General features: G+C 43.5%; 1 protein-coding gene across 8 annotated transcripts in view; it reads right to left on the bottom strand.

Annotated features, from left to right (window-relative positions):
- Window positions 1–16,541, bottom strand: part of ints6l (integrator complex subunit 6 like) — an 86,714-nt gene that overhangs the window by 54,329 nt on the left and 15,844 nt on the right. For 7 of the 8 annotated variants that reach the window (XR_013497660.1, XR_013497661.1, XM_078211730.1 and 4 more), the window contains 2 exons: window positions 12,450–12,539; window positions 5,818–6,001 (listed from right to left, as the gene is read on the bottom strand). Coding sequence is in view for 5 of the 8 variants with exons in the window: in XM_078211730.1 (XP_078067856.1) it covers window positions 5,818–6,001; window positions 12,450–12,539 (274 nt within the window). In the remaining 3 variants the exon portion in view is untranslated. Of the gene's footprint in view, window positions 1–5,817; window positions 6,002–12,048; window positions 12,272–12,449; window positions 12,540–16,541 lie in introns of all 8 variants that reach the window. The other variant, XR_013497662.1, reaches the window with a different exon arrangement.

Here is a 16,541-nt window from a genome sequence, read left to right as displayed (position 1 = left end):
CTGGGGCTGGCCATTAAGGATGGAGATGAGGGAGCATTTCTTCACTTGGAAGGTGCTCAATCATTGAGTATGTTTGAGACAGAAATCAACAGATTTCTGGATACTAATGACATCAAAGGATATGGGGATGGTGGGGAAAGATCACATTGAGGTAGAAGATCAGCCATGGTCTGTCTGAATGGAGGAGCAGGCTTTACAGGCCGAATGTCCTATTTCTGCTCCTATTTCCCATGTTCTTGTATCTCAAGTGCAACAATTTTCTCCCCTCTTCCCAAATCACAGCTAGTAGTAAAAAAAAAGCCTTTATCCATGTCTACATTTGCCAATGATACCAAGATAATTGGAAAGTTGCCAAGAGGAGATAAAGACTCTACAAAGCGACATAGATAGGTCAAGTGAGTGGGGAAAATTGTGGTAAAATGTAAACTTGCCCACTTTGACAGGAAGATTTGAAAAACAATATACTATTTAAATGGTGAGATTGTAGAATTCTGCAGTAGGGCAATCTGGTATCCTGGCACATAATCATAAAAAGTTAGTATGCAGGTACAGATAGTGATTAGTCGGAGGGGAAATGGAATGCTGGAATTTATTCCAAGGGAAATTGAATATAAAAGTAGGGAAATCTTGCTGCAACCGTATTGAGCCTTGGTGGTGGCAACTGGAGTATGGTGTACAGTTATGGTCTCTTTATTTGAAAAGGGTTTGAAAATGCATCAACAGTTCAGAAAAGGTTCACTCAACTTATTCCTTGGATGAAGAGCCTACTTTACAAAGAAAGGTTGAACAGGTTGGGCTACATCCATTAGTGTTTAGGAGAATGACAAGTGACCTTATTGGAACATATAAAATCTCAAAGGGATTTGACAGGATGAATGCCAGGAGGATGTTTCCTCTCATGGGAGAGAATTATAGGACACAATTAAAAAATAAGAGGGTGCACATTTAAGATAGACACGATAAGGTTGTTTTGATCTGTGAAATTCTCTTCCCCAGCAGTGGAGGCTTGATCATCGAGTTTATTGTAGATAGATTCTTCATAGACAGGGGAATCAAGGATTATTGGGGGCAGTCAGGAAAATGGAGTTGAGAACACAACCAGATTGGCCACCATCTAATTGAAAAGCAGGGAAGGCTTGAAGGGCTTACACCTGCTCCTAAGTCCTATATTCCTATGCAGTGGTGGTGCAGGGGTGGAGGGTTACATGTGGAGAATGAGAAGGAAAAGACAAAAAAACAAGCATAAGAGTAAGAGAGAGTGCTGTGTGACAAATGTCAATCATTTTCCAATGGAATGTTGTGCCTACTTCAGTTCACCTACAGACATTCAATTACCACAGTATCAATAAGTACCAATGCCAAGATGCCCTTATTAGAAAAAGCAGACTTACCTGTCTAAACATCACATGTCCTTTTATGGGAATGTTTGCTCTCTATTTTTACTTTTTAATACTTAGTGCTCTCACACAATAAGTCGACTCGTGTATTTACTAAAACACAACACACCAGAATTGGATAATGCTATTTTAATTTGATAGGACTCCTGGCCTGTTAAAAGTTGTCAAAGTTCAGCCTTTGATGTATTTTTCAGGAGGAGCAATGTTCTGGCTAAGAGGTTAAAATACTTGGAATGGAAACACATTAACTTTCAAGGCTGCTCCATGTGTTCCCAAGCGTGATATGTATTCAGCCGACTGATGAGCACATTGCTCAGGAGAGAGGGAGTGATACAATGGAACTCGGTTGCTATGAGTTGGTAACTTGAGACTTTGAGCTGAGGCTCATGAGTAGATATAATGAAGCAGGAAATACATGCAGCAAGGCAGATATAAACTGGGGCTAAATGCTAACAGAGACTGGAATGGGAGAGAGAAAGCCCCAAATCCCTCCATCCAGTGTTTGGGAGACACGTCAAGCGGAAACCATAGAATCCCCGCAGTGCAGAAAGAAGTCACCCTGCCCAGCGAGTCTGCATTGATTCTCTAAAAGAGCATTCCATCCAGATCCTCCCCTCCACCCTATCCCAGTAACCCTGCTTATTAGCATCGCTAACCCACCTAACCTACACATCCCTGGACACGAAGGAGCAATTTAACAAGGCCAAATAACCTAACCCACACATCTTTGGACTGCGGGAGGAAATTGAAGCACCCGGAAGAAACCCATCACACACGGGTGAACATGCAAACCAGAGACCAGAATTGAACCCAGGGGCAAACCACTGCCAGCCTACACCATGCCACGTACTTTATAAAGGTTGTGAGGTTTCCTCTCTCGACGACCCTCCCAGGCAGTGCATTCCAGGCTCCCATAACCCTCTGGGTGAAAAGCACTTTCCTCAGATCCCCTCTAAACTTCCTGCACCTCACCTTAAAATTATATCCCTTCGTTATTGATCCTTCATCTAAGGGGAACAGCTGCTTCCTATCCACCCTGTCCAGGCCCTTCAACCTTATATACTTCAATTGGGTTCCCCCCGCCACCACCCGGCAGCCGACTCTGTTCTAAAGACAACAACCTGAGCCTATCCAGCCTCTCTTCATAGCTGAAACGCACCAGCCCATGCAACATTCTAGTGAATCTCCTCTGCATCCTCTCCAGTGCAATCACATCTTTCCTACCGTGAGGCGACCAGAACTGCACATAGTGCTCCAGCTATGGCCTAACCAAAGTTTTGTACAGCTCCAACGTAACCTCCCTGCTCTTATAATCTATGATGTGGAGATGCCGGCGTTGGACTGGGGTAAACACAGTAAGAAGTTTAACAACACCAGGTTAAAGTCCAACAAATTTATTTGGTAGCAAAAGCCACACAAGCTTTCGAAGCTCTAAGCCCCTTCTTCAGGTGAGTGGGAATTCTGTTCACAAACACAGCTTATAAAGACACAGACTCAATTTACATGAATAATGGTTGGAATGCGAATACTTACAACTAATCAAGTCTTTAAGAAACAAAACAATGGGAATGGAGAGAGCATCAAGACAGGCTAAAAAGATGTGTATTGTCTCCAGACACTTCAGCGGTCACGGGCATTCGGCCTCTGATATTCGGGTAAGCGTTCTCCAAGGCGGCCTTCGCGACACACGACAGCGCAGAGTCGCTGAGCAGAAACTGATAGCCAAGTTCCGCACACACGAGGATGGCCTCAACCGGGATATTGGGTTCATGTCACACTATTTGTAACTCCCACAGTTGCGTGGACCTGCAGAGTTTCACTGGCTGTCTTGTCTGGAGACAATACACATCTTTTTAGCCTGTCTTGATGCTCTCTCCACTCCCATTGTTTTGTTTCTTAAAGACTTGATTAGTTGTAAGTATTCGCATTCCAACCATTATTCATGTAAATTGAGTCTGTGTCTTTATAAGCTGTGTTTGTGAACAGAATTCCCACTCACCTGAAGAAGGGGCTTAGAGCTTCGAAAGCTTGTGTGGCTTTTGCTACCAAATAAACCTGTTGGACTTTAACCTGGTGTTGTTAAACTTCTTACTTATAATCTATGCCATGGCTGATAAAGGCAAGTGCCCCATATGCCTCCTTAACTACCCTATTAATCTGTTACACTACCCCCCCCCCCCAACCTTTGTGGACAAGCACCCACCAGGGATATCTTCAAAATTCATACTTGGGGGAGTCAGAGTATGCTCTCCAATGTGTTCCCATTGTTTGAACATCTTACCAATGGCGGGACTAGAAGCAGACAGGCTCTCCACAGCAAAAAGCTGGGCAGTCAATTTACATATTAAAAAGTCTTATTAAGGGCAATGTTACTAAGCTGTCAGCATCTTGCTGACAGCAGAGCGACTTCCCTTCAACTAACATGTGTTAGTTTGTCAAACACCTTTTGAAAGTCTTTTGCCTATTAAATGAGGGAGTACAAGCCAATTTTCAATAACCACTGAACTATTAAACTAAAACTGACATTGAACAATTAAACTAAAATGGACTTCAAAGCAATGTCCAGTTTAGAGAAAAAAATCAAATGGAAAAACATTTCAGTGCATACTGCAGAGACAGTATGATGTTAGTTCCGCAGGAAGAATCATCTGCAAATACATCATCCTTTTTAGGATCAGGAGATGTGATATGGAATGTTACAGACTTATAATTAGAAATTTCACATGACAGAATAGAACAAGGTGAGTAACAAAGCAAGGGAATGTGCAGAGAAAGATATAATTAAAACTAAAGTCACTGATAAGGGACAAGGGAAGAACCTGATTGGAATATGGAACTGTATTAGGTCATGCAGAAACGTGTGGATTTGTCATGTAGCAGGGGTATGGCAGAGTTAAGAACAGTGGCTAATTAGGAGTTAGAGGTCTGTAGTTGTCTCGTAAGCTTGTCACTATAATGAGTTTAAATTCTTTCAATTAAAGCGAATGTTTCTGCTACAAGTATGTTTGGTTATTGTAACTTAGATCCTCTAATACCTAACATTCAATGCTGCAAACTCAATTAGAGTAAACTGTACAGATATTTACCACTCCGACAAAAGTGGGGTTCAACAACAATAAAAAGAAAAAATGCTGGAAATACTCAGCAGGATAAGCAGAATCTGTGGAATGAAACATAATGAACATTTCAGGTTAGGATGGCTTTCCATCCTGAGTCGTTCCAGCAATTTCTGTTTTTATTTCAGATTCCTAGCATCTGCAGTATTTAGCTTTTGGGTTGGAATTCAACAATTCTGCTTACCGCTTCAGTCAGGGCACATGATACAAATCCCAGGAATTCACATTGTTCTAAGCTTGCATTCTGCACACAAACCAAATGATGTGCTGGTCTACTTGCATCCCAATGCAATTCACCCCCAGCTATGCACATTACGGAGTGAATTTTACCGTCCCGCCCGCCACAGGAATCGGAGCAAGCAAGGGGCGGACCATGGAAAGTTCTATTGACCTCGGGCAAGATTTGCCGGTTTTGGCGCGAGCGGGGCCGGAAAATCCCACCTTGCATCTTGCTAATTTATGCACCACCATGCTACACTTTGACCTTATTTAATATGGTTAATTTTTACTCTCTGTAACCAATCTATCTCCTTGCAAATGTTATCTACTATTTGTCAGCCCAGTTCTAGACAATGTCAAGCTCCTGCTGAAGGCTGGGAGAACCTGCCATTTTCAAAACCCTAGGGAGTGAAATATGAGAGTTTCCATTGGTGAGAGAAAGGTGAAACGAGCAACAGTGATAGATAATAATCGTACTATGCAAGGGTTGGTAATTATAATAATCTGAAGATAAGGGCATACCCAAGTCCAAAGTGCGATGGAATATTCACCACAAGCCAGGACAGGTAGAATGTCTGAAAAACTATCCAGAATACCTTTCTTGCATCCCTGCCATTGGACACAGCACCCAGCGTTCTCCATCACTGGCACACTGTGGCTGCAATGTGTAAAATCTATTAAATGCACTGTAACACCTCACTGAAGTTACTTCAACTGCATCAGCTTCCCCATGGTCTCAACATCAAGAAGGACAAAAATAATTGTCATGGTAATACCATTGGACCTTGGACATAAATTATCTTTTCTTCATTGTCACTGGGTCAACGTCATCATCACTAATACTTCAGTGGTTGAAGGAGACACCCCATTGTCACCCATGCTGCTCACATCCCAAAAATAAATTGTTTTTAAAGTTACATTTCTAGATTGCTGCAAAGATCTTTTGTGCAAAAAGTTGGCATCCTAGCCACCACAGAGGATTCCAAGCCTCTGCCCTGCTCTTGTAACCAGTCAGAAAATACTGCAATCAGCTAGGAAATCCAAAATCAAGACCTTTCCCTTGCTCAGTAGGATTGTTGACTCACCTCCTGTTACTTCACACATTTGGGTTACTGCAGATTCATCTGAAGGTACACTGCCAAGCTGCTCCGCTTCGAGAGATGAAGCGCCAGGGAGACGAAGGACCAGTGCAAACAACCTCTGATCCCAACGGAATGGTTCTTTTGTCAATTCGCTGCCAGGCAAGGGGGAATTTAGCGGCAGGTGAAGCTGGAACAGGAAGAGAAGGTTTGTGACACAGACAGAATTTAACATAATACAGCATGTCCAAAAGCAACAACACAGATAGAATTTAATTGAATGCTGTCCCGTGTCAGGTTTGATGGCAGGGGTGCAGTTAATCAGGCGGGAATGTGGGGATTCCCACCTCTACCCCGATTAAGTTCCATGAACTGACTTCCTGCCCAGCTACCAATTGAGGTCCTTAAGTGGGAAATGAATAACCAATTAATGGTCTCATTCCACTGCCACTGGTTTGACACTGTGGGCCATCAACAGCAGCAGAGGAGGCTCCACATCCAAAATAACAGGGGAGCACAGTACATCGATTCAAAAGACAAGGCTGAAACATTTGCAACAATCTTCAGCCAGAAGTGCCAAGTGGATGTTCCAACTTCCAGCATCACAGATGTCAATTTTCAGTCAATTCGATTCACTTCACTCCAAGAAATGGCGAAGGAACTGGAAACTGCAAAGTCTATGGGACCTGACAATATTCCAACAATAATACAGAATGTCACATCCCTAGCCAAGCTGCTCCAGTGCAGCTACAAAACTGCCATCTATATCTGGCAACATAGAAAATTGCCCAGGTATGGCCTGTACACAAAAAGCAGGACAAATCCAACCCAGCTAATTACCACCCCATGAGTCTACACTTGATCATCAGTAAAGTGATGGAAGGGTTATCAACAACACTATCAAGTGGCACTTGCTTAGCAATAACCTGCTCACAGACACTCAGTCTGGATTTCACCAGGGTCGCTCAGCTCCTGGCTTCATTACATCCCAAGTTCAAACATGGACAAAAGAATTTAATTCCATAGATGAGGTGAGAGAGTGGCTGCCCTAAATATCGAGGCAACACTTGACCGAGTGTGGCACCTAGTAAAACTGGTGTCAATGGGAATCAGGGGAAAAACTCTCCGCTGATTGGAATCATATGGAACACAATGGAAGATGGTTGCAGCTTTTGGAGATCAATCATCTCAGCTCCAGGGCATCGCTGCCGGAGTTCAAATTTCATCATTCACAACTCACCCATCAGATAGTGAAGCAACCATGCTCACATGCAGCATGACCTGAACAACATTCAGGTGTGGATGTGGTAACATCTGTGTCATACTAGTACCAGACAATGACCATCTCAAACAAGAGAATCCAACTATCTCTTTAAAGTTTTAAAGTTTATTCATTTGTGTCACAAGTAGGCTTACATTAACACTGCAATGAAGCACAAGGAAAATTACAGCACAGGAACAGGCCCTTCGGCCCTCCAAGCCTGCACCGACCAGGCTGCCCGACTTAACTAAAACGCTCTACCCATCCGGGGACCATATCCCTCTATTTCCATCCTATTCATGTATTTGTCAAGACATCCCTTAAAAGCTACTACCGTATCCGCTTCCACTACCTCCCCCGGCAGCAAGTTCCAGGCACCCACCACCCTCTGTGTAAAACATCTGCCTCATACATCTCCTTTAAACATTGCCCCTTAAACCTCTGCCCCCTAGTAATTGACCCTTGGAAAAAGCTTCTGACTATCCACTCTGTCCATGCCTCTCATAATCTTGTAGACTTCTATCAGGTCGCCCCTCAACCTCTGTCGTTCCAGTGAGAACAAACCAAGTTTCTCCAACCTCTCCTCATAGCTAATGCCCTCCATACCAGGCAACATCCTGGTAAATCTTTTCTGTACCCTCTCCAAAGCCTCCACATCTGATAGTGTGGCGACCAGAATTGAACACTATTTTCCAAATGCAGCCTAACTAAGCTTCTATAAAGCTGCAACATGACTTGCCAATTTTTAACCTCAATGCCCCAGCTGATGAAGGCAAGCATGCCATATGCCTTTTTGACTACTTTCTCCACCCGCGTTGCCACTTTCAGTGAGCTGTGTACCTGTACACCCAGATCCCTTTGCCTATCAATACTCTTAAGGGTTCTGCCATTTACTGTATATTTCCTATCTGTATTAGACCTTCCAAAATGCATTACCTCACATTTGTCTGGATTAAACTCCATCTGCCATTTCTCCGCCCAAGTCCAACCGATCTATATCCTGCTGTATCCTCTGATGGTCCTCATCACCATCGGTAAATGCACCAACCTTTGTGTTGTCCGCAAACTTACTAATCAAACCAGTTACATTTTCCTCCAAATCATTTATATATATTAAAACAGCAAAAGTCCCAGCACTGATCCCTGAGGAACGCCACTTGTCACAGCCCTCCATTCAGAAACACACCCTTCCACTGCTACCCTCTGTCTTCTTTGACCAAACCAGTTTTGTATCCACCTTGCCAGCTCACCTCTGATACCATGCGACTTCACCTTCTGCATCAGTCTGCCATGAGGGACCTTGTCAAAGGCCTTACTGAAGTCCATGTAGACAATATCCACTACCCTACCTTCATCAATCATCTTCGTCACTGTGAAATTTCTCCATGACATTCAATGGCATTACCATCACTGAATTCCTCACTATCAACATCCTGGGGGTTACTATTAACCAGAAACTGAACTGGACTAACCATATAAATACTGTGGCTACAAGAATAGGTCGGAGGCTGGGAATCCTGTAGGAAGTAACTTACCTCCTGACTCCCCAAAGCCCATCCACCATCTACAAGGCACAAGTCAGGGCAGCACAATGGCACAGTGTTCTCCCCGTGCCTGCGTGGGTTTCCTCCGGGTGCTCCGGTTTCCTCCCACAGTCCCAAAGACGTGCTAGTTAGGTGCACTGGCCATGCTAAATTCTCCCTCAGTGTACCCGACAGACGCCAGAGTGTGGCGACTAGGGGATTTTCACAGTAACTTCATTGCAGCATTAATGTAAGCCTATTTGTGACACTAATGAATAAATAAATGAGTGCAATGGAATACTCTCCACTTGCCTGGATGGGTGCAGCTCCACCAATTCAGGAAGTTCAACACTAGCCAGGACAAAGCAACCCACTGACACTCCGTCTACACCTTCTACCTCCACCCTGACGCACAGTGGCTGCAGTGTGTACCACCCCCAAAATACACTACAGGGACTTCAACGGCACCTTCCAAATGTCTAACCTCTAACACCTATAAGTATAAGGGTTATTGATGCATGGGAACACCACCACCTGCATGTTCTTCTTCAAACCACACACCATTCTACTTGGAAGTACATTGTCGTCACTTTGTTGTTGCTGGGTCAAAATCCTGGAACTACCTTCCTAACACCACATGGACTGCGGCAGCTCAAGGTGGCAGCTTACTACCACTTTCTCAAGGTGAATTAAGGACGTATAATAAACACTGCTGGCCTAACCAGCGACTCCCACATCCCTTGAGAGAATAAATGTTTAAAAACAGAAATAAAGGTCTGGTCATGGAGATTCCTACAGAAAGGTCCCTGTTGCTTTGGAAGCAAAACAGCAAAGAGTAGATCATTAGATCACACTGGATGCCACTCAGTGACAGCCAGAAGTGGAACCAGAAATCAAACTTTTAATGAGGTGTGGTCACTTTGTCAATAGTCAGAAAATTGTAATTTTCTCCAACAAAACACGAGTCAGAATGAAGACGGCGGTATTTAATGGAGGCAAGAGGAGCTCTCAAAGGAGATTTGAAAAGAGTTCTACCTTGCCTCTTTCTGGGAAGGCCTACCAAATGAAGTGACACTCAGGGTCTTGTACCAAGAGCTGCCAGCCAGAGGATGAGAAGTCAGAGCCAGCTTTCATGGGGCTCCCCCTTCCTAAAGCCCACAAGCAACCCCAACTGAGTATACTTTGCATTTTTGGCTTCCAGCGTGGAGAGTCCCCAGCACAACACTGGGTGAATACCAGCAGTAGCAGGATGAGACTCTTAAATGAGCATGAATTACCCAGTTAAAATGCCTCAATTGGCAGCGGAACGCCACAAACTTAATTGGGGCAGATATGGAATGTACACACGCCACCCTCCCACCTGATTAAATGCAACCACCACCTCATGCCCCGTACTCACCACGCTGAAGGTATTAAATTCCACTCGTTGCACAATACAATACAGGTTGCCTGGCTTGATTAGTGCTGCAGTTGGTTCTCTCATCAGGAGAGAGTTGTGTAAATTCAACACTGGTTCAGTGATGAAATGCAAATGGACAGATAACGCCCAGTGACTGAGAGCAAACACTGCTATGGGTTGTTACCAAGCATTTGCATAGCTGCCCTGTTCCCGGAGAAGGACACTCAAAATATCAGATCTCCTTAGGGAGCAAACTAATCTACAATAAAACTAACATCTTCAACATAGTCAGAGTTTGAATTGTGTTCAATAAGAAGAAAAATATCGCTGCTAGACAACAGAACATTTTCTCACTTCATACACAAATAGTCTGAAGATTATGTCAATAGAGGTAGCAACCTTACCTACAAGTAAAGGATTTTTAGACACAAGACCACCACTCAGCCCTTCAAGCCTGTTCTTCAATTCAATCCTGATATGGGTAATTTGTGCCACAACTCATATCACTGGATACTCTCAACCAACAAAAATCCATTGACCACAATTTTAAGTTTCAACTGAATCCATGCCTTTTGAGGGAGAGAATTCCAGATTTCCATTATTTTAAGGGGGGAAAAAAACATCACCAATGATTTCCAGAGGGCATATTTTGGGTAAAAACCCAGAGCTGACCAGAGAAACCTGGCACTTATTTGAGGATGGAAGAAAATTAATGTGTGACCCTTTACATAATTATGATACACCACCTCACCACAACTTTAGGGATCATGCACATCATTGGAAGGATCTCAAGACAGAAGAGCTTTACATCAGATCTCCTCTTTAAATATTTTTAAACAAGCAAAGGGACAAATTCGTTCATTTCTAATATTGAACCATGTGTAGGACACATATCCTTCCAATGCCAAGGGAACAAAAAACCTGACAAAGTGACAGATAGCAAATTATAAAACTAATTCTTGTAATATTTGCAAATGGTAAAGTTTTAAAAAGATGAAGAATCCTCAGAAAGATGGATTGCCACAAACTATCACTCAATAACTTGACAAGTTTACCCAGTGAGCAGTAGGCCAGGAGGACACCAGCAGCATACTTGGTCTGTGCTAAATTATAGCTCCAAACCAGAGTGCCAGCACAGTCTCTGCATCTGGCCTGAGAAACATTGTGGGGAACAAACAATTTTCATCCTTGATTGCTATCCATATCACACTGACATATCATAGAATCATAGAAACCCTACAGTGCAGAAGGAGGCCATTCGGCCCAGCGAGTCTGCACCGACCACAATCCCACCCAGGCTCTACCCCCATATCCCTACATATTTACCCGCTAATCCCTCTAACCTACGCATCTCAGGACACTAAGGGGCAATTTTAGCATGGCCAATCAACCTAACCTGCACATCTTTGGACTGTGGGAGGAAACCGGAGCACCCGGAGGAAACCCACGCAGACATGAGGAGAATGTGCAAACTCCACACAGACAGTGACCCAAGCCGGGAATCGAACCCAGGTCCCTGGAGCTGTGAAGCAGCAGTGCTAACCACTGTGCTACCGTTATGACTGCAGATGTTAGTCGAGGGCCCTCCTGTGATCTTTGAGTACTCTTATCCGTGGCTCCATTTGTCTATAATCTCTCACCCAATCATCTAGATTGGTTAGACTGATTCCTGAGCCAAGAGGCTTGTCCAATGGGGAGAGATCGAATCAAATGGATCTATGCGATGTGGACATTTAGAAGAATGAGAGGAGATCTAGTTGAAAAGCTTAAAATTCTGACAGGACTTGACAGGGAAGATGCTGAGAGATTGTTTTTCCTAACTGAAGAGCCTGGAACTCAGTTACAGCTTCAGGACAAAGTCATTCATTTCAGAAGAAATCTTTTCATTCATAGTTATGAATCCTTAGAATTCTTTACCCCCAAAGGCTATAAACAATCAATTATTGAAAATATTCAAGGCTGAGATCAATATATTTTTGGATACTAAGGAAATCAAGGGACTTGGAGATGGGTGGGAAAGCAGAGTTGAAGTTGAGGATAAGCCATGATCTTACTGGATGGTGGAGCTGGCTGGAAGAGCCTTGTGGTCAACTCCTGTACTTCTTAAGTTCTTATCCATCTAGTTCCCTCATCCATCCATCCATCCACTTAGCTGTTCCTTGCCCCCAGCCATTCATCCATGTGTGGTTAAGCAGTCAGAAAATGCTCACTGGTCACGTTCACATCTGAATGATCACTTGGGCAAGGTATCTGAGGAATACTGCACTTAGCAAGGAACTTCAAAGATAAAAGAGAGCAGAAAATCATTAAGGGGGACAAAAAAAGCTACAGGAATCCATGCTAAATTGCTTCATTTACTTATCAGTACAATGTCAAAAACTCTAAACCAGAAATCATGCTCTCGAACAGCATAAAGTTATCAGTTTACAAAGTGGTCCAAGGATCTGGGTCTTACCTCCTCTTGCACCCCACCATTATTTGTCATTCTGCTTCCGTCAGAGATAGTGATTATAACAGATGGTTCAAGAAAAAAAGGATTCCTCCCCTGTAGAGAAAGAAAGCAGACAATATGGAGCATGCAAGTAATACGGGGAAGTCTGTACATGTCAAATTGTACAGCAGCTTAATTCACAGTTCCACAATGGTCCTCAGCAAGTTCAGTTACAAAGAGAGCACAGCCACTAGTGAAAGTAAGCCACTGGTAAACACACAGCACCAATTTGTTGTAAACATTTCTACGTCTCATGACTTTAAATGAAGTTTGTGCTTATTATCGCTTTCCAGGCATCACGCAAAATACGTTTCGTAAAGAAAAAATGTACATTGCTAAAGTGCTTTTCATGTTCTCGGGATGCTTCAATGGGCTTTATAGTGCATTCGAAGTGTAATCTGTGTCGTAATGTAGGAAACCAGTAGCCAATCTGCACATAGCAATTCCCCACAAACAGCAATGAAATTGTGACTGCCTGTTTTAATGATATTGGTTGAAGGATATATAAGGTGTGACTTTCCCGCCCGGCAATGCTACTCACTCAGCATAGCGGGGTGGGAAATGTAAGTGGGACTCAAAAAATCTAATTCTTGCCTGGCAGCTGGCCGTGATCTTCCCAGACCATTTTCTTTGATGTAACCAGCCTCGCGCTGTTATTTATTCCTTCATTGAAATCTATTCTCCACTGGCGTGAATCGCATGACGGCCTCTGTATTGCACAGAGCGTCGTACATTCATGAAACTCAGCTCACCAAAAAAAACAGGTGGGAAAACCTCCCACTGGACACTGGAAAATCACGCCATATAGGTCAGACTGGGTAAGTGTGTTACAACATGTGACAATTCTGTGAATTTTTGGTCACCATTACTGATATTAACATTTTATTCCAGATTTGTATTTAGTTAATTGAATTTAAATTACTATGATGAGATCTGAAACACAGCTCCAGATCACAGCTCCAGTAATATAGCCACTGCGTTAACATATTCCTTTGGAATCGCAGGAAGGATATGAACAGGCCATTGTAGTCACATTACTGCATTACAAGATAACTGTAGAGTTTGCACAATATACAGATGGAACACACATGAAGAAATTAGGTTAGATGCACACAAAACTCCTCTTGCAGAGTGAAAATAAGACCACCCAGGTGGAATAGTGCAAGCAGAGTGAAATCTCAAGGGCAATGAATCCAGCAAAGTCGACATCTCTTGAATGAATAAAAAAACTGCTTTAAGGTGAAAATACAGATAACTCCCAGAATAACAAAGAAAAGCTAAACACTGACTGTGTTAATGAAACTGGTTTGGTTTCTGATATAGAACCACTTGCCCTCTATGGTATCCATGTTAAAGACTTAAATTGAAGTAATTGAATTTATATCTCCCCGTCCAGTGGGATTTGAATTCCTGTCTTCACAGCATTAGTACAGGCTTCTGGATTGCTAGTCCAATAGGATTACCATTATCCATCCCCCTTGATACTGTTCTATGCTGTGCAATTCACTTCATCCTCAATAATGAAAACAAGACTGTTCTATACGAGCTCAAAGCTATTCATGCAAATTTTTAGTGCATCAGTCGCACTCCAGATGTGTCTGCTTTTTATATAAATGCCTAATCTCAAATGAACAATCATTCTGTGCGTTTCCTGCTGTCCTTCTGCCCTCAAGATAAGCAAGGTTGTTGTTCAACAAGAGGAAGAGCCAAACAATTAAAAAATCTATATAAACTTTCAGCAACAATAGGTAGCCTATATATGAACCTCAGACAGTACCTCGCAGCAATCTTATAAAGAACTGGGCAGGTTATTTTCCTCTTTCACAGAATGTGGGCATCACTGGCTGGACCAGCATTTATTGCCATCCTTGAATGCCCTCGAGAAGGTGGAGTACATATGTTGCGCGCATACATCCTCAGTGCTGTTAGGAAGGGATTTCCAGGATTTTGACCAAACCCAGTGAAGAAACAGCGATACAGTCCAAGTCAGGATAGTGAATGACTTGGAGAGTATCTTATTAGTAATGGTGTTCCCATGCAGCTGCTGCCCTTGTCCTTCGAGGTGGTGGAGGGCACAGGTTTGGAAAGTGCTGTTGAAGGAGCCATTATTGAATTGCTGCAATGCATTTTACAAATGTTACATTATGCTGTGCACCAGAACCAGTCTACAAGCTACCAAAGTGAAAGCAAAGATCATCTAAAATCCCTTTCAACTCTTCATGCAGTCCTAGATTTGGTATTTCTTCAGTGAAACAGGGCAGCATTGTGGCACAGTGGTTAGCATTACTGCCTCACAGCGCCAGGTAGCTTGAATCATAGAATCCTACAGTGCAGAAGGAGGCCGTTCGGCCCATCAAGTCTGCACCGACCACAATCCCACAACCCCATGCATTTACTCCAGCTAGCCCCCCTGACACTGAGAGGCAATTTAGCATGGCCAATCCACCTAACCCGCACATTTTTGGACTGTGGGAGGAAACCAGAGCATCCAGAAGAAACCCACACAGACACGGGGAGAACGTGCAAACTCCACACAATTTGAATGAGTACTATAGACATGCAAATACCAACAATGATTGCTCAAAGCTATTCAACCATGGGAGGCATCACAGTCAGGCCCAATCTCCTGAAGTCATCTTATGTAGCTGGAAGTGGGGAATTGTGGACAACCAATTTTCTCCTCCCTCATCCAGGGGCACACAAACACAGTACAACATTGCTCCCCCAGTAAGCATTACGACCTTCATTATAGATTTGTGAAGCTACGTCCCTGAATAAGCTTGCAGAATCCATCCAAACATTATTCCCAATATGTGCCATGTGGGAATCTTTGCACACGGGAATAAGTAGTGGGTGGAGGGTAAAATATTCCTTAATTAAAATTTCCAGTCTCAAAACACAGGACGAGTAAGAAGATTTCTTGAATGGTCAATCCCATAAGCTTTAGATGGCTGAATCAAGTTGGACACAGTCCATGAGTCTTTATAGAGGTTCAATGTTTAATTTTTTTAAAAAGTTCCAACGCAACTCATTCTCTTCAGTTGGGCACTCAGTAATCAAATGGCATGTATCGAGCCCCCACCACACTGCTCGCATTGGGTGACATTCCAGTGCCCGTCGCACCAACTGGGCAGTACTGATGCAATATGGTGTCAAAGATACTTTTATTTGGTGGGACAACCTGCAACATTCCACCCAGCTCCAGCACAGCTAGTGGATGCAAAGATGACACTGGATGTGGATCAGATAGAAAGGACCAGGTGGGTGGACTTAAAAACTGCATTGGTCTGTACGGACAGAACAAATTTGAAGGGCTGTTATACTGGAAGAATGCAGAATTTGCAAGATTCATCCTGGACGGCGCAATTACATTTGGAGGGGGATATTTGGTGCAAGGTGTTGGTAGCTCCAAGGACATGTAGGAATTTAGTGGAAGCTCTGGATAGTTGGTGCAAAGATTGTCCAGTATGGAGAGAGGCACGATTGATGTGGAGATGCCGGCACTGGACTGGGGTGGGCACAGTAAGAAGTTTCACAACACCAAGTTAAAGTCCAACAGGTTTATTTGGTAGCACGAGCTTTCGGAGCGCTACCCCTTCATCAGGTGAGTGGAGAGTTGGGTTCACAAACAGGACATATGTAGACACAGACTCAATGACAAGATAATGGTTGGAATGTGAGTCTTAACAGGTAATCAAGTCTTTACAGGTGCAGACAACGCGAGTGGAGAGAGGGTTAAGCACAGGTTAAAGAGGTGTGAATTGTCTCAGGCCAGGACAGTTGGTGAGATTTTGCAAGCCCAGGCAAGTCGTGGGGGTGATAGGTAGTGTGACAGGCACCCAAGATCCCGGTTGAGGCGTCCTCATGCGTGTGGAACTTGGCTATCAGTTTCTGCACAGCGATTCTGCGTTGTCATGTCTTGAAGGCCGCCTTGGAGAACACTTACCCGAAGATCAGAGACTGAATGCCCTTGACTGCTGAAGTGTTCCCCGACAGGGAGGGAACACTCTTGCCTGGTGATTGTCGAGCAGTGTCCATTCATCCGTTGTTGTAGCC

Source organism: Mustelus asterias, chromosome 4, assembly GCF_964213995.1.
Source record: "Mustelus asterias chromosome 4, sMusAst1.hap1.1, whole genome shotgun sequence".
NCBI lineage: Eukaryota > Metazoa > Chordata > Chondrichthyes > Carcharhiniformes > Triakidae > Mustelus > Mustelus asterias.
Note: the sequence above shows the minus strand (reverse complement) of the source record. Positions and strands in the feature narration are given on the sequence as shown.